We start from the raw sequence: 26,440 nt of genomic DNA on the forward strand, positions 1-26,440 counted from the left end.
CCCTTTTAAGGTACTTTTTCATAATTTTCCCGTAAAATTCATGACATATAGGGGGCCTATACCGGTAATCTATTATAGGGGGTTCTGTTCATAATGCATGCATCGATCGTAGTGCATTTCCCAAAAGGGGGACACTCCCGCCACGACCCCTATTAGTAGGCCTATTATGCACCGTCTCGGGGATATTGACCCCCACCCTCCACCATCGTCTGTCTGCTGATATAGGCCTATGCATGCCTAGGTCCTAAACCCGCAGCGGTCTTTAAAAGTCCGAGTGGATTTCTGAACAGGTATCGACTGGACATAAAGTCCGGAAACATCGAGCTCCCCAAGTTTATGGGGTGGGTGTGCATTTACATATTTTTGGAATGAATAGCCCAATGCCGGATTAGAATGAGAGCTAGCCACTCCCATGCATCCGAAAAGGCCGCGTGGCCAGAAAGTCAGTTTAGGCCGTCAAACTGTTATTCAGCCTTTGTAGTGAGCCATTATAATACTTATAATAATAATAATGTAGATATTTATATAGCGCTTTATGCCGTAAACAGCCTCAAAGCGCTTTACATTTATTCCGCCGTTATTAGAATATGTCGGAACCACGTTTGCTGCCTACAAATGGCGCAGGGTTCATCAGTACAACGACTGTGAATACCCCTAACAGCTTCCCATTGCACCTGGGTGGGGTGAGGCAAGCGAGACAAAGCGCCTTGCCCAAGGGCGCAACACGGTGGCGGGACGGGGACTCGAACCCACGCACGTCAAGCAAGCTCTCAGATTATGAGTCCAGAGTTGCATTCAGTAACTTTTATTGTCACTAAATCATCTAATTATATAAACTCTTTATGACTATTTTACTATTGAACACTTTAATTTTAACATGTTTAATAAACATCAGTATAATTTTGAGCTCAAAAACTGACGGAATGCGTTCATTAGACCTATGATCTTAAATAAAAATAACGTAATTATTTTTATCGGCAAAATTCGACTATGGCAGAATCTAATAAATTGTAGGTCTTGGGGGGGGGTATCTTCAATATAAAAGGTCAAATTTTTCAATTTCTCATGAGTTGATATCAAAAGTTCTCGGGATGAAGTTTCTAAAAGTAAGGGGCTATGAAGTAGACTACGTCGCCAGTTATGACTTAGACTGCGCTGCATTCCTTTTTTTTATGATAAACAACTCATACGTTTCCATGCATAAAACCATTTAAAATCTATGACGAAACACATCACATCTCCAGTGACTGCCCTGCCCAGAGAAAAAAGGACTGCGGTAGTTGGATATGACCTGTGTGACCCACCATATCTTAACACATAGACTCAACCTCTTTCATCTCGAATCTGAGATGAATGTTAATGAAGTAAAAATCAATGTGGGTGGTAAATCTTAACCAATAACAGATAGGCAAACATACATGTTTATGCATTAGCCCAACCCACTGTGTTCACTGAACCCAACCCACGTGGGGTAGCTCTATTCAGATTTCATTTGACAGCTTAACCATCGCGTATACGTGCGCGACGTCAAGCGTACTATACATTGTATTGGACCTTGTGCAAATAATACGCGCTGGACGGCGCGCGGCTATTGAAACGGCTTAATTGGTAAAAACCACAGGATATGTGCATAAACAGCCAAGACTGCATTTTTAATGAGGTAACATCATACCCACTATAGAGTACATAGTTCATTGTATATTCGAAATACAGTAGACCAGTTTTCTCATGGATATCTGAGCTGTTGAATCAGAACAGGAATGATGACTTTTCCATGGTCAGGTCAGAGAGATTAATTTAGGGAATGATAAATTAAACTGGTCTCATGGATATCTGAGCTGTTGAATCAGAACAGGAATGATGACTTTTCCATGGTCAGGTCAGAGAGATTAATATAGGGAATGATAAATTAAACTGGTCAGTTTTCTCATGGATATCTGAGCTGTTGAATCAGAACAGGAATGATGACTTTTCCATGGTCAGGTCAGAGAGATTAATTTAGGGAATGATAAATTAAACTGGTCTCATGGATATCTGAGCTGTTGAATCAGAACAGGAATGATGACTTTTCCATGGTCAGGTCAGAGAGATTAATATAGGGAATGATAAATTAAACTGGTCTACTACAGTAGACTAGTTATGACTCGATGTTTGACTACCACCCGCTGGAAATTTTTGTTGAAGAGGGCGTGCTTCGAAAAGTAGGTGCTTTTAAATCATGATAATAATGTTCCTAAATATAAAGTTCATTTATTTGGCATTTAATTGCGCTTAATGGTAATGTCAACCAATTTATAGTTAACTAATATTTACTTGATTCAAAACACTTTGACTTGTTTAAATTTTGCTTAGTTTTTCATTCAAAATACATTTTATTTTAAAAGTTGTACTAGAAACATTTCCAATCTACAAAATCAAAATGGCCAACCTGAAAACGGGGAGACGCGTGATTCCAGGGAATTCGACGATACGTTTTGAAACAAGTGAAGGGGTTGATGTGATCCCTACATTTGATGCTTTTAACTTTAGGGATGAACTTTTAAGGGGAGTCTATGCGTATGGTAAGTTTGAAGCGCATACCTGAAAGATTTGATACTGAAATAATCATCCAAAGTTGCTAAATTTGAGAGAGCGTCCGGGGAGAGCGTACACATGTATTACTATATTAGGTGAATTCAAATTTGCCATCAAACTGCATCATTTTATATATCAAATTAAAGCCCTTGAGTAAAGAAAGCCAACACTGAAAACCTTTTTGTCATAGCACTTTACATCTAGTTAAAGATTGACTTTCATCAAAAAGTTAAAAGATTCAGCTAGCAAAATTCCCAAAAAAAGCATTTCGGCCTCGGGGGTGTTTCTTCGACTTTAGACGTTACGTTGTTAGTAATCTGTAATAGTAGATCTTTCTTTAATAGTCTCATGACGATAGCAGCTTTTTTGAATGGAACTGCCAATGACTGCTATCAAAATCCCTCTGAAATTCCATATGCGTGCGAGTCTCTCAGTCTCGACGTCTCATCACCAAAAAAAGTCATATATTTTGGTGAATTGGGTCAAGTAAACTAAAGTATAGACAACATATTTATAGGTTTCCTTGAGCAAGCGGTTCTTTTAAATAAATTTCAATGTAAATTTGTATTGCCGGTTTAGGCTAGACTCGGATGCCAGTCCTATATACGCCGTACCTATGTATATTGTTGAGGACTGGCTTATGCCATTTTGGATGTCAATACACACTTAACAATTTGCGCCGGTTGGAAACTTGAAAAAAATCTTTAAAATTTCATCAATGTATATAAAAGTGGTACCAACCTTATTGTGCTTGCTAATAAGACTCGGTTGAAATAAAATTAAGGATCAAATGCATTTTAGTGTCCAAAAGGCAAAATTATCGTCAAAGTTCTGCGAAATCGGCACCCTTGAAGGGTTCAGAATTGAATCGAACAAAAATATCCGATCTTTGCGATCAAAAACACAAAATTATAACTTTAAACATACTATTGGCAAAAGACATTATTACCAAACAATATAGAATAGAAAATTTGACATCATTTTCTCAAAATATTGAAGAAATTTGCTCACTAGACATCGAAAAAGTACGCAATCCAATTCCCGTTCAAACGCGTGGGAAACTGAAAGTGCATAATCCCCACTTGTTTAGGCCATTTTGGCTGACTAGCAAATGTGTTAACTGACGTTTCCCTCTCATACCTACATGTATGATGTAAGCGAGTCCGGTGGATTTTGGATTTCTCCTACTAGTACTAGCCCCAACAAATTTGGTATCCTTCACTGTTCTTGGTAGGCATGATCACAAAATTTTCAAGTAGGTTTTTTCATATGGAAATTTGTTTAAAAAGGTGATCATTTAACTTAAAAAATGAGGGGTCAACCATGTCTGTAGCTCAAATGTGACCATCCTCCACAACTCAACTGAGCCCGGATGTCGCCAGTGCCACTAAGATATGCTCCATTGAACTTAACAATAAACAATAGGAAACAAAGGATTTATTGACTCTTTTATTGATTTTCACTACTTAAATGTCAAGTACTATAGACATGATATACATCATTTTAAAGCTAATTTCAAGCAGATTTTTTTTTGAATATCTCAAAAATGATGATTGGCGACTTCAGGGCTCAGTTGTGCTGAGGAGTCACAAATATCAACAAAGTTATGGGCAAATGTCTGTTTTTAAAATTTTTCATTTTTCTGCGGCCATCATTAAGGGTGTGAGTGAGTCCCGGGAATTGAGTCCCGCCGATAATCCTATTACCGGGCAGGAAATTCCCTGCCTGGTACCCTAAATTAAAAAAAACAAAACATTTTTTAATATTTTTTTATATTTTTTTTCAAAGTTTTTTCGGTTTTTTTTTTACTGTACATTCAAATTCAATGCATTTTGATATCATTAATAGAGTATGACATGAAAACTATGTATCAATTTTCATATTAAAATTACAAAACAATGTGCAAAATTCAATTTTTTTTTTAGGTCAACCATGATCCTAGCATTTAGGTCTAGGTCCAGAGACACTACAAAACCAAAAAAAAAACTTTGAAAAAAAAAATTAAATTTTTTTTGCAATTTCGGTACCAGTTACCCGCTCGAAAAATCTTGGTACCGGGCACAAAGTTACCGAAAATCACACCCCTAGCCATCATCAGTTTCTGGTGTCCAAATTTCAAAATTTTGTATTTTCCTATGGGGATTACACAGTTCAGCCATTTACTGTGGTCGCAACTTTTTGAGCTTTTTGAGTTGAACGTCGCCCTCCATAATAAGCAATGTGGACATACCTATCCTTGGAAAGAGCATCAAAAAAGAAAGAGAATGGTGAAAACCCCAAGCTCTATAGACCAAAGTATAAGGGAGTTAGCCAGGGTTCGCAGGTTTTTGCCGGCAAAAATGGCAAAAACTAAAAAAGTGATTTATAGTAGGGCCATCTTCTCTAATGTGCCTCCGCTAAAAAAAGACCCCCTAGCTTACAGAAAAAAAGTTCACCTGTATGCCGTACAGTCCCGATCAATATTTACGCTACGACTGAATGCACACGTCCACAGACTGAACGCCGCAGTGAAACCCATGTTATTGTGATGCCCTTCCCACTACGCATAGCCAATCAATCCCATAATGCATTGCGCTGTGGTTCGTTAGCTGCAGTAGGTCAATCAGGGTCTTAGCTAGAAATTGAAGGTTGCCCGTCATTTGAATAAAGTTGCCTGTCCGAATTTGACCTTTAAAACATTTACCAGACATCTATAGCCCATTGGGGGTTCAAAGAGTTCAAATATGTGCTGATATGGCCTTGTTCTACAAATTGGATTTGGGTCTACTAAAAAGGTCAATTAGCTTCTCAAAACATACAATTTATAATATAGCCTCTGTCAAAGGCATTAATTTTGCCCGTCCCAGGAGCAAACTGGCCGTCTAAAATGACAGCCAGACGGGTGGCTAGCTAAGACCTAGAGGTCAATATAATTTATAGATAGGCCTATATAATTTTGTTTTCCAATTGTAATCCCTGTAGGCCCAAGTAGGTTTGGTAGAAGGGGCTAGGGTTAGGGTTAGTTACAGTTAGGGTTAAATTAGGGTTAGGGTTGATTAGGTCTATGCCATCATCATGAACTGTAACTTAATTTTAAGCATTATGATCACACTGTATCTGTGTGGACACCAGATTCGGCTGCCAGCTATGTGTCATGGGTGTGTAAAAGCATTTTAACCACATTCCCACAAACACAATTTGTTTACATAATGTAGTCCACTTGACTTGAGGACAAAGTAAACTAGCAAACAGCTCAAGAATATGTCACTGAAAAGATCAGAAAACCTGTCAATTGTACACAAATTAATATTTAAATCAGTGTTTAGCTAGAGTATGCAATATGCATGATGGCAGCCGGGCAAGTTGACAACGGAGAAGTCTACCTTCACAAGGGTGCAGAATTTGTTTATTAGCAAGCACAACTGTTAAACAAAAAATTGTATATTATCACAGACCTTCATTTTTGAGCTCTCCTTTTTAAAACAACATTTCAGGAGCATGAGTTGCTAAGCTCCTCACTACTTGAATCCCTATGTTAAAATACAAAAGATTGAGCTCCTTGTTGAGCACCTTTGTAAACTCAAGAGAGTGATTAACAGAGCTCCTGCAATTTTCAAAATGAAGGCTTGTATATAAACAAGAATTGCAGGCTGCAAGGATTTCTAAACAAACCATTACAATATTCACTGCACTCATACAGTGTGTACACAGATCAAAGCCTACTACATTTACATGATAATTCATAGTTGGCAGTACAATACAAACCCACTCTTTTTATTTTATACTGTACCCTTTATACCAAAATCTCCGAAACCCACCCTTTCTAAGCGTGGTTACTAATCATAGATAGGTGGTTATAGTGGTCCAGGAGGTGCAGATTTGCATCCAAAGAGAATTACAAATTGAAGTTTTAGATTACCAAACACTACAGAATGGGATTTCAATGTTTTTTGTATTTCATTTAGTGTCATTCAGTCGGAAATTACAGTAAGCTTTGAGATTGCATTATTGTTGACTTCTAAACCCACCTTTTTTATCAGTGACCACCCTTTATATTTGGACACACATTTCTAAAGCGTGGGTTACCAACAGTGTAATTTTTGTTATTCTTGTTTTGATAAGGTTTTGAGAAGCCATCGGCAATTCAACAGAGAGCCATCAAACCAGTCATTAAAGGAAGAGATGTGATTGCACAGTGAGTTCAATCTTTCTTATATCTTGTATTGTTTAATAAATAAACAAAGCAAACATTTGAGGATGTAAACATCCTTGACTTGTTTTAATAGATTCCAAATGATTTTGCAGGGGTCGATTTAGCCACTGGCCCTTGCCAGTAGTTTTCTGGTCGGACCAGGAGATTTTCTGTCTGGATGGCCCAGTGGGCCAGTTGCGATTTTGGCGTAGTTATAAATTTATGACATGTTACAATATTAACAATGTCAGGGCCAGTGGATTTGCCCTTGTGCTAGTTGGAAACCTTCCTAGCTGGCCCTTGGGCAGTGGGCTAGCTGATTATTGCTCCTTATGTCTACCCCTGAGTTCCTAGCAGTACAATAAAATTGCATTATGAAATGACTTCAGAAACCTGCATCCTATACAGTACCATAGGACTGCTAAGATTAGAATACGCAAAATGTGTTATTTGCGGCGCAATATTCATTTTGTTTTCGTGATTTTTTTATTATTTGGAGAGATTTGGAAAGTCCCTTGACCTAAAGCTAAGTGCTGCTATTAAGGACTCAAGGAGGCTGTATACTCTCAGACATGCATACGTAGTAAAAGTGCCGTAACTTTGCAATTATTCACGCAAGACATATAAAAGTATACATTTTTATAAAGGTAAGACATCAATGAATCTCAATATAAATACAGATTTGGTGTAAAAACAACAATTATGAAGAAAATCACAAAAACGTGATTTTTTGGCAATTTTTGTTCGGTACATCATAACAAAAAAACACTCTTGCCAAAAATTTTTGTTTTTATCTATGCCCGTGCAACGGGGCATAGATATTGTATTTGTTGTGTTTAGTCTTCGACTTCTTCTCCTTCTCCTTCTCCTTCATCTTCTTAAGACCACGCCTTTGCACTCTTCTAGCTCAAGAACTAAAGTAGCCTCGGGGCCCATACTTGGTATAGTGATGGCCCATGGCCCCAGGAAATTTCGTAGGGTAGTCTCGACCCCAGAGGTCAAAGGTCACAGGCTACAGGGGCCAATATATGAAAAATCTCAAACAGCTCTAGCTCAAAAACCAGGGTTCGATTTACTTTGAAAAATTTGCGTAGCAATTTTGAGCGAAAACCTTATTCAGGTGATGTTCTTATAATATTAGCATATGTTTACATTGTAAAAATTGCTATACAAGCTGCAATATGTGTAGCAGGTTATCCAAAATGGGGAGCATTTTGCTCCACGACACACCTTAAATCGAACCCTGTCAAAAACTACAGCACCCTCAGGGTTTATACTTAGTAGTTAGTACAATGATGGCCCATGGCCCCTAGAAGTAACTTAAATGGTAGCCACGACCCCAGAGGTCAAAGGTCATAGGCTACAGGAAGCAATATGTGTAAACTTTTAAAACAGCTTTAGCTGAAGAACTATAGCGCCCTCAGGGTTCATACTTGATTCAATGATGGACCATGACCCTTGGATATTTTTTGAGGTAACATCGACCCCAGAGGGTAAGGGTCATGGGCTACAAGGAGCAATATGTGTAAAATTTCAAACAGCCCTAGCTCAAGCACTGCAGCGCCCTCAGTGTTCATACTTGGTACAATGATGACCCATGACCCTAGATGTATTCTGTGGTAGCCGCAACCCCAGAGGTCAAAGTTCAAAGACTTTAAAAAGCAAAAAAGGTACGACCTATTAACACAGTGTAGCGCAATAGGTAGTATTTTGTTAGCTACCTGTGTTTGCAATGATAAAGATCTGAATCGTACGTCAAAGAAACTGATCACTTGACAAAAATTCCCTTAAAAGGGAATGTGTAGGCATTTTGATTTTGGTTCCTTGGACCACCTCAAAAGGTTGTCATGATGGGACAAGGGGTGTGGTTGGTTAAGGGCTGGGGTATTAGAGAGTGTGTGGTCCAGTCTGGTGGTGTTTTAGAGAGAGTGAGGGTCTGATGGGTATAAGAGAGAGTGAAGGCTTGGTAGGGTATAAGAGAGAGTGTGTGCCAGTCTGGTGGTGTTTAGAGCGAGTGAGTGTCTGGTGGAGTATAAGAGAGAGTGAGGGTCTGGTGGGGTATTAGAGAGAGTGTGGTCCAGTCTGGTGGTGTTTTACAGAGAGTGTGTGTATAGTGGAGTATAAGAGGCTTGGTGGGGTATTAGAGAGAGTATTGGTCAGTCTGGTGATGTTTTAGAGCGAATGAGTGTCTGATGGAGTATAAGAGAGAGAGAGTGAAGGCTTGGTGGGGTATTAGAGAGAGTATGGGTCAGTCTGGTGATGTTTTAGAGCGAGTGAGTGTCTGCTGGAGTATAAGAGAGAGTGAGGGTATGGCGGGGTATTCATAACCTCATTAATAAACGCGATGCGTGCGATCCAATCATATTTTATTATTTGTGAAAACGCGAACACAAATCGAGGTCATTAATATCGCGCAATTGCCTGTAACATGTGTCATTGTTCCAATGTCGCACACAATTGTCTTCCGTGTTCGCCGTATTGTGCGTCCAACAAACTGTGCTAGCGCTGGCTGCCGATTTGGATTATGCGCTACCATATTTGCACAGATTGTGATACGACTTTTGTTATTGGTCGTTCTGTTTTAGCCTGATCGATTTTTGGCAAGGGAAGATGTAAAAATCATCTATTTTTATAAACTTTTGAGCAAAATTGTGTGTTATTTTGTAAGGTGAAGAGTTTAAAGTGACGGGTATGAATGAGGTTAATAACTTTGCATCGGTAATATATACGGGCATTGTGAAAAATCTAAACATTTTGCTTTGGACCTCGGAATATCCCTCGGGGCTACGCCCCTCGGAATAAGCCTCGGTTCCAAAGGCAAAATGTTTAGATTTTTCATAATGCCCTACAAATAACCGATGCGCAGTTATTAACCTCTAATTAGAGAGAGTGAGGGTTTGGTGGGGTATTAGAGAGAGTGTTGTCCAATCTTGTTGTGTTTCAGAGAGAGTGATGGTCTGGTGGAGTATAAGAGAGAGTGAGGGTCTGGTGGGGTATAAGAGAGAGTGCGGTCCAGTCTGGTGGTGTTTTAGAGAGAGTGATGGTGTGATGGGGGGTATAAAAGAGAGTGAAGGCTTGGTAGGGTATTAGAGAGAGTGTGGGCCAGTCCAGTGTTATGAGCATTACATGTACATATCAAATGCAAGCTTAAAACAAGTGCTTTCACATGGTGGTCACCAAGTTTTCGTTTGTGAATAGTTGAAGGGGATTAGGTAGGCCTGCTAAGAATACGCGATTTTGGAGGCCAAAAAACGCACCCCGATTTTCCAAAAACGCAAAAATCCGCGATTTCCGCCAAAACGCAAAATCAAAAAAAAAAATTTTTTTTTTTTTTTTTTTTTTTTTTGCGATTTTTAATTTTTTTTTTCGCGGATTTGGAGAGTCACTGGGCCTAACATCAAGTGCTACCATCATTAAAAAAAAATTAAAAAAAAAAAAAAAAAAAATTAAGAAAATTAAAAAATAAAAAAAATAAAAAATTGCGTTTTTTAAAAATATTTTGCGGATTTAGAGAGTCCCTTGACCTTGAGTGAGGTACTGCAATCATTTGTGGCTGATTTAAAAAAAAATTGGAAAAAAGATACAAAAAAATTACAAGTTTGTATCCAAATGGGACCGATTTGTAACTTGTGTTCACTGCATAGTCTATTGAAGATATAAAATGCATTGGTTTTGTACACAAGTCTGTATATTAGATAGATTTTGAAGTGAACACAAGTTACAAATTGGTCCCATTTGGATACAAACTTGTAATTTTTTTGTATCTTTTTTCCAATTTTTTTTTTTTTTTAATTTTTTTTAATGATGGTAGCACTTGATGTTAGGTCCAGTGACTCTCCAAATCCGCGAAAAAAATTAAAATTGCAAAAAAAAAAAAAAAAAAAAAATTTTTTTTTTTTTTTTTTTTAGATTTTGTCAAAAATGTCAAAAAACCCAATTGGAGCCAAAATACGCAAATTGCGGCGCAAATAACGCAATTGCGGCGCAAATAACGCAATTGCGTATTCTTAGCAGCCCTAGGATTAGGTGTGGTCACGGGCATAGATATTCGTGTTTGGTAAAACACATCACTGTGGCATCTAGTGTTTTTTTCTTAGTCTTGAGGCACCATTCCAAAAACCGTTTTTTAGTTTTTTGATATTGGCCTTATTTTTTGAGATATTGACCATATAAGGCATCAAAATGAACTTTTTAAAATTCACAAACGCCTATTTGCACAAAATGATGCCTAAAATCGGAAATAGAACAAAATATAAAAAAGTGAGAAAACTGTTTCTTAAGTCGATCATGCTTTTTATGATGAGCATAATTGCTTACCTATAGATTAGGGCTCCTAAGAATATGCAATTGCATTATTTGCGCCGCAATTTGCGTATTTTGGCTCCAATTGCGTTTTTTTTGTTTGTTTTTGCGATTTTTAAATTTTTTTTCACGGATTTGGAGAGTCCCTGGACCTAACATCAAGTGCTACCATCATTAAAAAAATTAAAAAAATAAATTGGAAAAAAGTTACCAAAAAATTACAAGTTTGTATCCAAATGGGACCAATTTGTAACTTGTGTTCACTTCAAAATCTATTTAAGATATAGACTTGTGTACAAAACCAATGCATTTTTATATCTTCAATAGACTATGCAGTGAACACAAGTTACAAATCGGTCCCATTTGGAAACTAACTTGTAATTTTTTGGTAACTTTTTTCCAAATTTTTTTAAATCAACCACAAATGATTGCACTAATTCACTCTAGGTCAAGGGACTCTCTAAATCCGCAAAATATTTTTTTTTAAACACAATTTTTTATTTATTTTTTTTTATTATTTTATTATTTTTATTTTTTCAAATTTTTTTAATGATGGTAGCACTTGATGTTAGGTCCAGGGTAGGGTGCATCTCTTGCCCCTCATGTTACCCAACTTTCTTGTCCCTAGTCTCAAAACGTTCCATTGGTCAAAATATTACTCCATACCAAATTTAAAATTATTCCGAAGTCGTTTAGGGGGGCCTCCGTGACATTGAAATTGTTGGTCATTTGCCATACCATATGCATAAGGCAGCTATTTTGTTTAGATGGTTAACATTAGAAATTACTGCTGCCTTATGTATTTTGTCCATGTAGTTAGGACTATTATGAATCAAGATGTAAAAAAGCCCATGTCCCAAAATTAAACATAAGGGAGCTATCTACAAGGACCAAGTTTATGTAAACATAAATGGCTGCCCTTTGCTGTCTTTACTGTGTAATTGTGAAATTACTTAAATATTCATAACTTTCCTGTTTCCATGCCAGTTAGGCTGATAGTTACTACTACAGACTATAATGATCACACACTTGCATCTAGACCTTGCTGAATTTTCTTCAAATCTTGATATTGGATATCTCCGACTGGTACTGGCATGATCATTTTACCTCATTCGGCTTTATACATTGTCTTTGTTGTTGCCAGTGCTTCTTCTGTGTTGGTACTTTGTCAATTGTCACTGCAGAGTGCAAAATTCTGCAAAGTGTACCATTTTGTTTGGTTTTACATTGCAACTTTCTTTTATGTACTATGATTTAACTGGCATTGAAATTATATGATTCACATACTTAAGTAACCTTTGTAGGCCTATAAATATTTCCATGAGAGGTACATGTAGTTCTTCTTGGATTGGAACCTCAATTCAAGTAAGCAGATCTTTATGGGGAACAAAAGTTTTGCCATTCGTCTGGCCTAGCATCTACAATGCTCTGGAATCTTAAACTTAACTTCTGAGTTTGCTCACCACTACCTACAATAATGCAATTCACAACTTCGCGAAATCATCTTTGCTGAGAACTTCGATCTGAAGATTTGAAGAACCTCAGCCTTCCATTCTTTTTAACGTATAACATGATGCTGTCTCATCAAATTGAGCAAGGTCTATAAATGTGCAAGTGTGCGATCACTCTTCTGTAGTAGTATCAGCCTAACAGGTCAAAGTTAGCACGAAAACAGGAAAGATTATGTATATCTAAGCAAATTCACAATTACACAGTAAAGACAGCAAAGGGCAGCCATTTATGTTTACATAAACTTGACCTCTGTAGATAGCTCCCTTATGTTTTATTTTTTTGAGTTAGACTATTTTAACATCTTGATTCATTAATAGTCCTAACTACATGAACAAAATACATATGGGAGCAGTCATTTCTAATGTTAACCATGCAAAACAAAATAGCTGCCTTATGCATATGGTATGGCCATTGACCAACAATTTCAACGCCACGGAGGCCCCCCTAAACGACTTCGGAATAATTTTAAATTGGGTATGGGGTAATATTTTAACCAATGGCACATTTTGAGACTAGGGACAAGAAATTTGGGTAACATGAGGGGCAAGAGATGCACCCTAGTCCAGGGACTCCCCAAATCTGCGAAAAAAAATAAATTAAAAATCGCAAAAAAAAAAAAATTTAATTTTGCGTTTTTGGCGGAAATCGCGGATTTTAGCGTTTTTTGGAAAATGAGCGGGGTGCGTTTTTTGGCCTCCAAAATCGTGTATTCTTAGCAGGCCTACCTATATGCTGTATTTATTGAGTTATCGTGTACCTAAATCGTCATTTTACTGAGAAAATGAACATTGAAATAAAGGCTGTTGAAGTTTAAAGTGGTCACATTTTGCACTTTGATCGAAGCTCACAGGAGAATGCGACATTTCTCGTTTTTCTACCTTACATTACGTGAACATCGGGTAAATCCACAGCCCCTTGAGAAGTTTGGGCGAAATCTATTCATATCTTGATGTTTAAATCGGGGGAAAGAACTTGAAAAAATTCACATTTTATTAGCTAAAACGGAGCCATTGACCGCTAGGTTTTTGTGAAATCAGTGCTTCTGTGGTGCTTCCATAAGATAAGCGTTGCGTCTGCGTAGCGTATCTGTGCATTAACAAATTGCTCGACTACAAACGCGAGCGATGCGTTGTTGCTTGCGCGTGTACCCGATGGTACAACAAAGATTTTCTTTCCTTTTAAATTGCGGAAACGAGTGAAATAGTGAAATAAAATCCATAAAATGGAGCAGTTAGAGTTAACAAATCTGGATTTTCTTTCCTTGTATTTATAAAAAACATAACAAAGTAAATACATTTCAAAAAAGCTCAATTTCGCGAAACAAACAATGTCTAGAGTACACAGCCGCGTTAAGTAAGGTTGATTGTGGAATGTCTAGGGTGTGCGTGCATTTCTTAGCTGCAGTCCCTGTGTTATCCTTTGACCCTATAACGTGAACCCTGGGTCACAAATGTCATTAAATGTTTTTGTGTTTAGAGTGTCAGAATGGTTATTACTATCGAGCTTGAGCCCAATCGAAGCATGTCGGTTTGTGGAATGATATGGGGTTGTAGTGGTCAGTGACAACCTGTAAAGTGTGCTGAGGCTTGTGGGTCAATGTCTAGGTCTAGATGTTGTGACTGTGCGTAGTGTGCTATAAATCACTGCGCTTTTTTTTTTACTGTATTTGTACTTTGAAGGGCAAACCTGTCAATAGGTTCCTAACATCTAGGGAGAATATGTGTACATCCATATCAAAAGGATGCACTTGTCAGCTGCTACATCTGTCTCTTCTCTTGTATAGCTAGGAATAAATACCAGACTTCTCAAGTGGTGGTCACTTCAAATCATCCCCAAATCACATGGATTAGGAATACAGAGAACATTCCTAAACCATGTGACTTGGGAAAGATTTGAAGTGACCTTGTATAACTTTATAACAAAATGCTTTGACTTGACTTTGAACATTTTGTGAAGTCCTATCAGGTGCTCAAGTGTACAATACCTATTTAGCATTGGAAACCAATTTTGTATTTAGCATTGGAAACCAATTTTGTATTTCCTTCTCTCCAGGGCTCAGTCAGGTACAGGGAAAACAGCCACATTCTCCATCTCAATATTACAATGTTTGGATACACAGGTGAGTGGGTTACATTATCATATTGTGAGTGCATGATCTGAACAGTCTAGGGGTAGCTGGTGTTTATGTCATTATAATGAACAAACTTCCTACTCATTGATGAAATACAAAATGTCCAAATAAATAAATATCAAATTTACAAATGAGTTCTTATTAATCATCAGGAATGCTTGAAAATCAACATCTGTTGTGCTGCATAAAGAAATGAATATATATCACATGAAGCAGCTTTCAACTCTTCTTGGAGAAGATGTTTCTACCATTCACACAGCAATTTATTATCACACATGTTTATCTGCGAGAAATTCATTGTGAAGACTCGAGCCAAAAAAAAAGGATTGTTTGCTTGTCCTCCACCGATCTACCCTAATCTGAAAAATCTGGAAAACAGGTTTTTTTGTTTTACTAAATTCCAGAAAAAGTTTTCTTTCAACATTTTTGACATCCTGAAAAGTGTTTTTTACAGTTTTTACACACTTCTAAACTGTTTTAAAAACATGAATGAAGTGGTGTACAGTAGAGAAAATATCCCAATTCACAACTATCTGGGCTTTTAAGCTTTTAATTAAGCTAATTAAAGGCATACAGTCATGTTTTGGCTATGACCTTTAAAAAAAAAAAAGGAAAAAAAAAGAAATCCCAACCGATCGAACCAATTCTAAAAAAGTTGTGGAGGACTAGCAAACAATTTTTTTTTGCCCCATTGGAGTGGAAGTGTACTGTGTCGGCCAATATATTTGCATGCATTTTCCTGTATATTTTTTTCTCAGTGACAGAACACATGTCAAACTACATGCTACTTACCATTGCAACTGTGTTTACATTTCAGGTGCGAGAGACACAAGCTTTGATCTTGTCACCAACACGAGAGTTGGCTGGTCAAATTCAGAAGGTATATGAAATTGTTATAAAAACTTATATATCTGTAGGTTTTATAATTTTGAAACTAAGTTCCTAATTCTGAAAATCCCATTCACTTTTAGAATATGATGCTTTTGGAACAATTTGTAATTGAGACCTACAAACACTTGGAATATTAAACCTCAATTTCTAAACAAAAAAATCTCCAATTGCAATTAGTTTTTTTCTTTATTGCAACTATATAATCCATTTGACTTCCCCGAGAGAGCAATATCAGTACTTTGTCAGAGTTACTTAGCTCATGTACAGATGTATCGCCTTTGATCATGTGTGTAAACATGCCAGTTCTTTGAGTCAACATATGTGATTTAATGCATGCACCAACCTAACCGACATTACTCTCTCAATAAGCCAAATGGACTATTATCATCTTTCAGTTGATGATTTTTTTTTCTTTTGCACAGGTAATTCTTGCATTAGGTGATTACATGAGTGTACAAGTTCATTGCTGTATTGGAGGCGTCAGTATTGGAGAAGACATCAGGAAGTTAGACTATGGACAGCACGTAGTATCAGGCACACCAGGGAGAGTCTTTGGTATCCTTTTATTATGACTGATACTAACAGTCCTGATATCTTAAGCATAATGCTTATTAATGCTTATCAAGTGGACTTTTATGTAAAATAAACCTATTTTGTTTCTGCATTGAAGTGTTCACATAATAAAGTATTCCTTGCAGAAGGAATAAGATATTCAGGAAATTTGAGTATAATATACAAGAGATTTGACCCATAGAGAGCCAACTCAAAATTGTCCTACAGGTGCGTAAATCTGTCCTAATTGGTTTTCACATTATGCAGACAAAAAGAATGTACCCTGGCACTATTAGCAAAGGCTAATATTGAATAATAATTTGCCTCTATAAAGTAATGTTTTAGCCACCCACCCTTCCACCCGTCATTTTGGATGGGCAGTTTACTTCTGGGACAGGCAAGAGTAATGCATTTGGCAGATGGTAAATTTTAGAAATAATGCTTGAATAAGTTCTGTGAACTCAAAACAAAACCAGACTAATAAATTCAAGGCTTTAGCAATTGCTTTTTGCATGGCAGAGTGAGCTGCCTTTCGGTCTAATATTTTTGATAGGCAGTGATGTCCAGCGGCATCGGCAGCTGAAAACTAAATTCTGGCTACTTGATGCTGTATACAGTAGCAGTTTTCTTCTGATACAATCACTTGAAATTTCCCCCCACATTAGTGAAAGAACAACAAGTTATTTAAACCTTGACTGAAATTTGTCAAGATATGATCAAACGAAGACATCTGAGAACACGATCCATCAAGATGCTGGTTTTGGATGAAGCTGATGAGATGTTAAACAAAGGTGAGTTTATTTTGTGCATCTTTTCTGTTGGGAATTTTTGTGACAAAAGAAAAAGTGACACTGTAATATTTACATTCATACATATATATGGTTGCTATTATGCATAGGTCTTTCATAATTATGTAATGAATTATGGCGCAGCTATACCGACCCTGATAATCCTTGATAATGATATTGTTTACACACAGGGCAGGTACTCCAGTGTTTTTGTTTCTCTTCACCTTGGTATAATATAGACATACCAGTATTTGCTTTGCTTTGTAAGATATACAGACATAATTACTAACAGAGAGGTTTGCCCCACAATATTGTACACTGTAGTATCTGCTAAAATGTTTTCAAAACAGAAACACACAAGCAGTTCTGACACAATCTTTATCTATTTTTTTTTAACCAGGTTTCAAAGAACAGATCTATGATGTGTACCGATATCTGCCACCAGCAACACAAGTAGTCCTCTTCAGTGCCACCCTACCACATGAAATCTTAGAAATGACAGAGAAGTTCATGACAGATCCTGTTCGCATCTTGGTCAAACGGTAGGTACTAGCACCGCCAGCTTGAGGTCGCCAACAAAAATTCATAGAAATGGGCTCAATCAAAAAAATAGTGCAATGCAAAGATAAAAACACCATGAACAGGCCTCGAAATAAGCCAGAATTTCTGAGGGCCATTTGGGCCCTTGATCTTAAATGTTTGAGGGCCCTCACAAATTTTTGGGGCCCAAATTTGGGCCATTGATTTTAACCTATGTGACCCCACAAAAAGTGAGTAAACATGGTAAAATTTATGAGTGACCGAGTGAAGGAGCCTAAGGAAAATAAAGAAACAAATAACCCATAATTATGTTAACATTCAAATGAATAGATTATTCAATAAGTAGGAGTAATTAAGTAATTAGGTAATTAATTAATACATAAAGAATTACTAGAAAGAATAGAAAGAGAGAAGCCCAAAAAGAAAAAAGAAATGGGACAAGCAACCATTTTTAGAGGATGCTGGTTTTTTTTTTCTCAAAAAAGTTTTTATTTTATTTTGAATTGATTTGTTTTTTAACATTGTCATTAGTATCAGTCCCGGTTAATCAGTTTGTTTTTTTCATTTCCTTTATATCTCCAATTTTATCAAAATCAAAAGTGATTTAAATATGCAAAAGTCATGCAGTGCTATTATAAACCCGCCACAGTGACAGAACCTCATTAATATTCATGACCTGCTGTACATGCATATTATGGTGGTGTATTGTGCTATCCCGGAAGTACCAAAAAACACAATATCGGCAGCTTTTATGGGAAAAAACAGAGTTATTACACCTACTTTAACATCATAACTATCAAATATTATTAAAGATTGAAGTAAATAACAATGTTTTTGGCCTTGAATTTACTTCAATTCTCCTGAAATGTGAATTTAGAATGCAATATAGTCGGGTGATTTTTGGTGTTGCATGACTGTTGAATTCTGCAGTAAGATTAAGTCCGTAAGTGATAAAAAATTGCCACAAATTTTGCGGGCCCTTCGGGCCCGCCGGTTGTATCTTTTGGGGGCCCTCACTGATTTTCGGGGGCCGAGGGCCCGAGGGCCCGCCTTATTTCGAGGCCTGACCATGAAGATTTTATCTTGGTAAATAATTACCTCTTTTATACAAATATTTGCCATCCAAATTGGGGTTACCATAGCAGGGTAGCAGATCACGGACCGGTAGCTACACTGGTTACGCTGCCCCAGGCAGCGATTCCATGAGCATATAACTCTTAGGGTGATTGTGTCATCGCAGACCCTGCGCAGTGGTTTTCATCATGGTATTTTGTGGTATTTATGGGTTTTAGGGTTAATACTAATTCTAAGTATCTCTTAATCATAACCTTGACCCTAATTGTGATCTCTTTGGTGGTTGGCAGTGATAATTAACCTTAGCCAAACTTTCATGCTAAAATGTGAATTTCTGTTAATTTCAGTGATGAGTTGACACTAGAGGGCATCAAGCAATTCTTTGTAGCCGTGGAGAGAGAGGAGTGGAAGTTTGACACATTGTGTGACTTATACGACACACTTACCATCACACAAGCTGTTATATTCTGCAATACAAAAAGAAAGGTAAGATTCAGTTTGCTATTTCTTCGGTTGGTAAATGTTTGGCTTGTTTGTTTGTTTGACTGCAAGACTAGACAGAGAAATCCTTTGTAGCAAACATGGTTTGCATGTGAGGAGAGAAAACTGGTCATTGTTGCTTGGTAGAGTGAGTGATGTACAAGTGCATTTTCCAGCGGTTGACGATATTAATCCTGAATATTGATTTATATTGTAAGGTGGTACAAAAATGATATATTTATATGGTCATCAGGGGTGCAATTTTATCAATCTTTGTGTGAATCAATATTGAAAACTCATCTTTGGAGAATGAACATGTGCGTATATTGAGAGGGGCTTTGGGGTAAAAGCAGGGGGCGGCAAAATGAAAGGGCGGCAGAAGAAGAAGGAGCAGCAAAAAGAATTAAAAAGACGCTCTACTACCAACACTTTCATACCATACCACGCAAGAACCAATTGTTTCAAGAACTCTTTTGTGCCTCGCACCGTCGTGGATTGGAATTCACTTCCACCTGATCTCCACTCAATTGAAGGACCTAATCAATTCAAATCAAGCACTTCAGAATACTTCAAGAACCAAGACACAATAAATAATATCAGAGACTTAAATAGCAGCACTGCATTGCGCACTCACACCCTCTTCGTGTGATTCCTTGTGGAATGTTGGAGAGTATCCAGAAAGAAGAAGAAAAAAGGGTGGAAAAATTGTAAAAATTTTTAAAAATTGTGAAAAAAATACAAAAAATGAATATCATTATTCATTTTTTTTTTTTTTGCTCTTCACTTTTGAAACCTTTTGAAATAACTTCCTCGACCTCGAAATGTTCCAAAGGCAAAATGTTTAATTTTTCACAATGCCCTCCAAATAACTGATGCGCAGTTATTAACCTATAAACGGTAGCGTAAAGTAATTCATATTGTTATGAATGATCTTTCATTCCTAGAGAGTGATTCGACCACTAGATTCAACCGCTCGCCTAGCACTCATGCTAGCGAGCGATTGACCACTCGCCTTTAAAATCTAGACGGCAAGGCCTGAAGTCAGTATCGCATTTCGCATTTGTTTTCAAACCACTTGTGAGCTTTGAGATGAACCTTTTTTTTTGTTTGGCCGTAGTTTTAAAGAACAATAGAGAAAGATTAAATATAGTTGTATTAGTTGTAACTGTTACAGCACACAGTTAAAAGCTCGCAAGGCTTGATTGATATTTCCTGTGTTTTGCTCATTAATTTGTAGGTTGACTGGTTGACAGAGAAAATGAGAGAAGCCAACTTTACAGTATCATCCATGCATGGTGACATGCCACAGAAGGAAAGAGAAGCCATTATGAAAGAATTCAGAGGTGGAGCAAGGTAAAATTTAAATGTGTAGCTTTCAATTCAGTTTTCCCATTGAGCGTGTCAAAACTGTCAAGTATTTTGGTGTTACCCTTTCTCATAATTTGTCCTTATTATATCAAATCACCTTGATGTTACCAGGTTTCTTGTACAGAAGCTTTTATTAACCCAGACCTTAGTATATGTTTTGAAAAAATCATCCTGTGGATCTGGATCTAGATCATTTACTATACACTCCAATTAAGCAGGAAGTCTGCATCACACTAGAGTTGAAAGAATTCTTTCATCCAAGTCCTCATCCAAGTTTAGAACACATTTGCATAACCTGTTTTCCACACCTGTGCAAAGATATCTAGAATATGTGTCAAAGTTTGGGTTGCAGATGACTAGTCAGGATTCCTTGTGCTTATGCCCATGCCGATAATAGAGCATATGTTAACCGATCACCGATTGTTTTAAATATCTGAACTCTCATGTTTACGTAATGTGGAATAAAACAGGTGACAAGTAATTGTTAAGGCAAATCCTAATTCCATTCGTGGTTAGACAGTTTCATCAGTCAGGTCTGGCGATTTCCTCATTAATGCGATGGTCAGCCTGTTTCCTCAGGGGCACAGTTCTCAATAGCAGATCATATTATATAATTTAGAGAATATATTCCCACATCACAGTAGATAGTTTTCATTGCCATACCTATTCCAAATGGGGAAAATTCAATTTTGCAAAATGTCAGTCATGCTCTTTTGTTGTGTTAGGTCAGTGTAAACATAGTCATTTTTTGTTGTGTCTTTCTAGCCGAGTGCTGATCACAACAGACGTATGGGCTCGTGGTATTGACGTACAGCAAGTGTCATTGGTTATCAACTATGATCTACCCAACAACAGAGAGTTGTACATTCACAGGTATGTTATGTGTACAGACAATGCTTTGAAAACTTTTAGATAATTCCACTACTCATCCCAGCACTTCCTGGACTAAGGAATTTAGATGTGCTCTATGTTTATCAGACATAGAGAGTAGTCTTTAACCAGTTAGGTAAAGAAGTTAAAAACCATCATGGTGATTGGCTGATCAATAGTCATGACAACAAACAGTTGACCCATTGGTCATTGAGCATATAAAATGGGCAGAGACTTCATCTCTTCCACATGCTCGATGATCACTATCGTCTACCCGAAATATGAAGAATTAGGAAGTTTACTTTCATAAAAGTTTTAAAACTTCCTGAAATCTCAAATATTCAAGTTGGTATTCTTTTGTAAAATCAACAAACTTCTTTCAACCAACAAGTTGAGTTTCCTTGGTGTAGCAACACACTGATATTGAGAGGCTTCAATCTACATAATTTGCTGTGTTTTGTAACAGGATTGGCCGTTCAGGTCGGTACGGACGCAAGGGTGTAGCCATCAACTTTGTGAAGAGTGATGACATCAGGATCCTGAGAGACATAGAGCAGTTCTACAGCACACAGATTGATGAAATGCCCATGAATGGTAAGTGCAAACAAACATTTGACCAACAACTTAGGATGTATTGTATTTGTGACATGATCTGATTCAGTAACAAAATATAGATTTTGTCCCAAATGTAATTTTCCTCTGGGCACAAAGTGGCACCATTTTGTATTTGTCAGAGCCCTGCCCATACCTTGTAATGGTTGATCTGTACTTCTTAGCTTAGCTTAGCTTAGCCTTCAAAATAAAGTAAAATAAATAAAATAAAATAAAATAAGAGAATTTCTGAGCAGAGAGATTTAAGGGATCTAAAATGAGCGTTTATTATGCGTTTCGACAGTATTTTTTGTGGGACATGAGAGCACCTCAGACCTATCGAATTGCATTCTGAATACTGAAGCATGTCTTTCTGATATCAAATAATTTTCATTTTTGAAAATCACAATATAGGCTCAGTCCATGTCAAAACAGACTGAGTGTACACCCACCATCTTGGATTATGCTCTCCTTTGGCTCAGGGGTACCTTTCATGGACCCCTAGGTGAGGTCACAAGAAAAAAATTCAAATTCAATGTCGTTTCCGAATGGCGGGCCATCTAAGTTTGGCGACCTTGACCAAAATTGGGAATTTAAGGTGTCCAAATGACAAAGCGCTCTCTTTGAGAGGCATTTTCTTCTTAATTAAATCAGTTGTGACCCTCTTTTTGAATGTGGTCACTCACTGGCTGTGTCTGAAATGCCTAATGCCAAAAAAGATTGATTTGAATTTCGTTGGGATTTCAGGGGGGTCAAAATCAGCACTTCATACTGTTCAATCAAATTATCTTTGATTTTGAAGGACCCATGATAATGCCACAGTGCACTTATAGGTCCTAATTATGTTCAGAATGGATTAACCATGTGCCAATGTCTATGAGCAATTCAAAAAGAGAAATTTCTAGACCCCCTACAGAATTTTAGGCCCCCCTAAAGTGGTTCAGCCACAAATGGCGCTTAAAATCGGCAAATTTTGACACCTAATAACTTTAGGTGTACACCAGATATGAATTTCTAGTCTTTTGCATCTGAAAGAATGTAGTCTAATGTTACTTGGAACATAAGATTTGTTTTGTATTTTTGTGTTTTGATACTTTCAAAAGGTCGTTGACCTATGGACATTTTTTCGTCATAGCGCCCTCCTGAAAGGTCTGACACATAACAAACTATACATTTTGGAATCCTCATGACCATACTGAGTAATTTGATATATTACTTGACATAATTGGGAGCATTCTGAAAATTTGACTCCCATAACCTGTACTTTGCATGTGCATCGTTGCCAGGAAGTGCATTTTTGACCCCCTTAAAAATCCATACAGAGGATTAGAAAGTAGTTTTTTCTTATTACTTGACTCAAGAGCAACTTGAAATATCAGGATAAATAATACAAATGGCTATAAAGTGATCAAAAATATAAAAAAATATCATACTAAAATTGGCATTTTGTACCGTATCCTGTATGCATGGTATGTTAGGCAAAAATGACTATTTTTGAAAGCGTCAACTTAATACTAAAACACAAAAATACAAAACAAATCTTATGTTCCTAGTAACATTAAACTACATTCTTTCAGATACAAAAGACTAGAAATTCATATCTGGTGTACACCTAAAGTTATTAGGGGTCAAAATTTGCCAACTTTAAGTGCCATTTGTGGCTGAACCACTTTAGGGGTGGCCTAAAATTCTGTAGGGGTCTAGAAATTTTTCTTTTTTTTAATTGCTCATAGACATTGGCATATGGTTAATCCATTCTGAACATAATTAGGACCTATAAGTGCACTGTGACATTATCATGGGTCCTTCAAAATCAAGATAATTTGATTGAACAGTACGAAGTGCTGATTTTGACCCCCTCTGAAATCCCAACAAATTCAAATCTATCTTTTTGGCATTAGGTATTTCAGACACAGCCAGTGAGTGACCACATTCAAAAAGAGGATCACAACTGATTCAATTAAGAAGAAAGTGCCCTCAAAGAGAGCACTTTGTCATTTGGACCCTTAAATTCACAATTTTGGTCGAGGTCGCCAAACTTTGATTGCCCGCCATTCGCAAACAAAATGGAATTTGAATTTTTTCTTGTGACCTCACCTAGGGATCCATGAAAGGTACCCTGAGCCAAAGGAGAGCAAAATCCAAGAGGGTGGGTGTACACTCAATCTGTTTCGACATGGACTGACCCTATAATACAAATTTTATGACAAATTATAAAAATTTGATATTTTTCAAATTTTGATATATAACAGTCCTCAAGTAAATTATATAAATCTAATGATATATTCTTAAAGTGTATGTAACAGGAGGAAAAAGCCGACGGTCAATTGAAAATTTTGACCTTTCATATTGAAGATATGGATTTTTTTCCCAAAAGACCTAATTATTTTTGGTGTTTTGGAAAAAAAATCCATATCTATGATATCTTCAATACGAAAGGTCAAAATTTTCAATTGATCGTCGGCTTTTCATCCCACCTACATACACTTTAAGTATAAATCATCAGATTTTGACCACCTTCGAACCAAAACTGACACAGAAATGAGAAAAATTACCATAGCGAATGGAGATGGAATATCACAGCGAAAATGCACTTTTATTTTTTTTTAACAATCAACATTTGATGAGGTGTAGACCCGGGGTATGTGTGTATCGTCATAATCGTGAATTTCAGATGGACGCACAAAAATCTGTCTGGACGCAAGTTTTTGCAACCTCGTCAGCAAACTTGCGTCATTACGGACGCACATTTTTAAAACCTTAACGGGAACCCTGCTCATCATTAATTTGAAATGATAAATAATGGACCGGCTGAATTAATAATCCATCATTGTTTTTATGTGTTTTTTCTTTTACAGTTGCTGATTTGATATAAAAGAATGGTCAGGATCTTCTAGGCAATTTTCAAACTATCCCATACATGCGCCATTTCATTTACGAGCACCCTACCAAGAAAGCTCAGAAGATACCACTTTTCATGAGTGAGACAGGCTTGTTGGAACTATGTGAAACAAACGTATCTACTGGAGGTTCATTTCAAAAAAACTTTTGTGGACCAACTTATTTGTAACTGTTTTTTAAAATTAGAATGAGACTGGAAGTTTCAGTTGTCTAAGTCCAATGTTGCTCTTTTAAAATGGGCCTAAACAACTGAAATAATGAAGTGTGGAAAGAGAGGCTCCCGTAATGACAAATGTCCCAGAGTGGACACTTTAAAAGATGCCAAAAGAACTTATTTGAATATGTATTAAGGTATAAATACTAGCATAATTGGTGCAGTAGTTTACATCTTTTCTGCTGTTGTATTACAGTGTTCACCATGTTCATCTATAGCATTGTATATCGTTGTGTGTATTTATTGTGTACAAACATTACCAAACATGCTTCTTGTGTATACCAAATTTGCTTACTTTGAAGCTGTTTTACTTTGTTGAATGTTACTCTAGCTTGATGATAAAAATCACTAATTGTATCAATATGTACTTGTTCAAAAATTATCAAACTATGTATTTGTTTTTGGTAAAAAATATTTCCTCTTAAAATTACCTAGCTCAGCTCTACAATATACTATCAGCATGTGAATTTATAACATAAAGCAGCTACACAACTGAGCAAGTATTATGGAATGGATTCATAGAGGTTAAATTAAGAGAGTCTGGAATGGATTCATAGATGTTAAATTAAGAGAGTCCAGAATGGATTCATAGAGGTTAAATTAAGAGAGTCAGGACTCTACATAGCTCTGTACACTACATGCAAATTTAATACTTTTGGGTGTTTCTGTTATCAATAATGGTGTTTAATTGATGGCTTGATAATATCAGATGAGTTGACATGTGTATGTCTTAGATAAAAACAGTTGATCTTAAGTAATACCAAAAAAGGTTATCAGGTGCTACAAACCACATAATATCACAAAATTAAAACAAAGGTTTTAAAGGTTGGGTTTTTAAAAGATTTTATGTGGTGTGCCATAGACACTATTATTTTGCTTTGTGTGAAACAACGGCATTCTGAATGTAAACATGTGACATCATAGGTCAACTTATCTATTCGCTTGTCATGGAAATGTTTTCTCATCATAAAGATCATTTTCCGATATATAATGTAGAGTTTCACTATATATGTATGCTTATTATTCAAACTCTGACTGATACTAATACTACGACACAAAAGTGGTATAACTGTGTAAAACATTCCAGTCCAATATTGCAGTGATTGGAAAATCATTGGTGTCAAAAATTGTAAACTAGGTAAACCATGGCATTTAAGACAACTATCACCATGAAACAGGACACACTGAATTACATGTTATGCTGTAACAAATTCACCCACATGAAGTAAATTTGTATCCTCAAATACAATCAAGGTTTTTTAAAAATAGTTTTCTTTGTTACTAGTGCAAGATTATGATTTCATTAAGCTACGGTGAACACCTGTTCTGATAATCAAAGACCTGTTTTAATTCTTTAGTTATTACATTTTTTTTATTAGTTAGTGCAGTAAATGTGTCTTGTGGGATCATGCTTTTTATAGAATTGTTTTCTATGAAGAGAAAGGTGAAAATTAAAAAAATGCAGTTGTATATTAACTTGA

At 36.7% G+C, this 26,440-nt stretch overlaps 1 protein-coding gene across 1 annotated transcript; it reads left to right on the forward strand.

Annotated features, from left to right (window-relative positions):
* The first annotated feature begins 2,380 nt into the window (after positions 1 to 2,380).
* On the forward strand, positions 2,381 to 26,435 carry LOC140152702 (eukaryotic initiation factor 4A-III). Its single transcript, XM_072175161.1, has 12 exons — positions 2,381 to 2,561; positions 6,676 to 6,748; positions 14,612 to 14,678; positions 15,508 to 15,570; positions 16,004 to 16,136; positions 16,844 to 16,924; positions 17,322 to 17,463; positions 18,883 to 19,021; positions 20,253 to 20,368; positions 21,149 to 21,256; positions 21,720 to 21,847; positions 24,703 to 26,435. The coding sequence occupies exons 1-12, from the start codon at positions 2,420 to 2,422 to the stop codon at positions 24,717 to 24,719; spliced, it is 1,209 nt and encodes a 402-aa protein (XP_072031262.1). The 5' UTR covers positions 2,381 to 2,419; the 3' UTR covers positions 24,720 to 26,435.
* Positions 26,436 to 26,440: the final 5 nt, after the last annotated feature.

The sequence above is a fragment of the Amphiura filiformis genome, chromosome 5 (genome assembly GCF_039555335.1).
Source record: "Amphiura filiformis chromosome 5, Afil_fr2py, whole genome shotgun sequence".
Classification (NCBI taxonomy): Eukaryota; Metazoa; Echinodermata; class Ophiuroidea; order Amphilepidida; family Amphiuridae; genus Amphiura; species Amphiura filiformis.

Excerpts from the sequence above, each read along its gene's own strand:
- LOC140152702 (XM_072175161.1), top strand. The coding sequence starts at position 2,420 with ATGGCCAACCTGAAAACGGGGAGACGCGTGATTCCAGGGAATTCGACG. Across the intron at positions 19,022-20,252 it reads TCTGCAATACAAAAAGAAAG|GTTGACTGGTTGACAGAGAA; the intron begins GTAAGATTCAGT and ends ATTAATTTGTAG. Across the intron at positions 20,369-21,148 it reads GAATTCAGAGGTGGAGCAAG|CCGAGTGCTGATCACAACAG; the intron begins GTAAAATTTAAA and ends GTGTCTTTCTAG.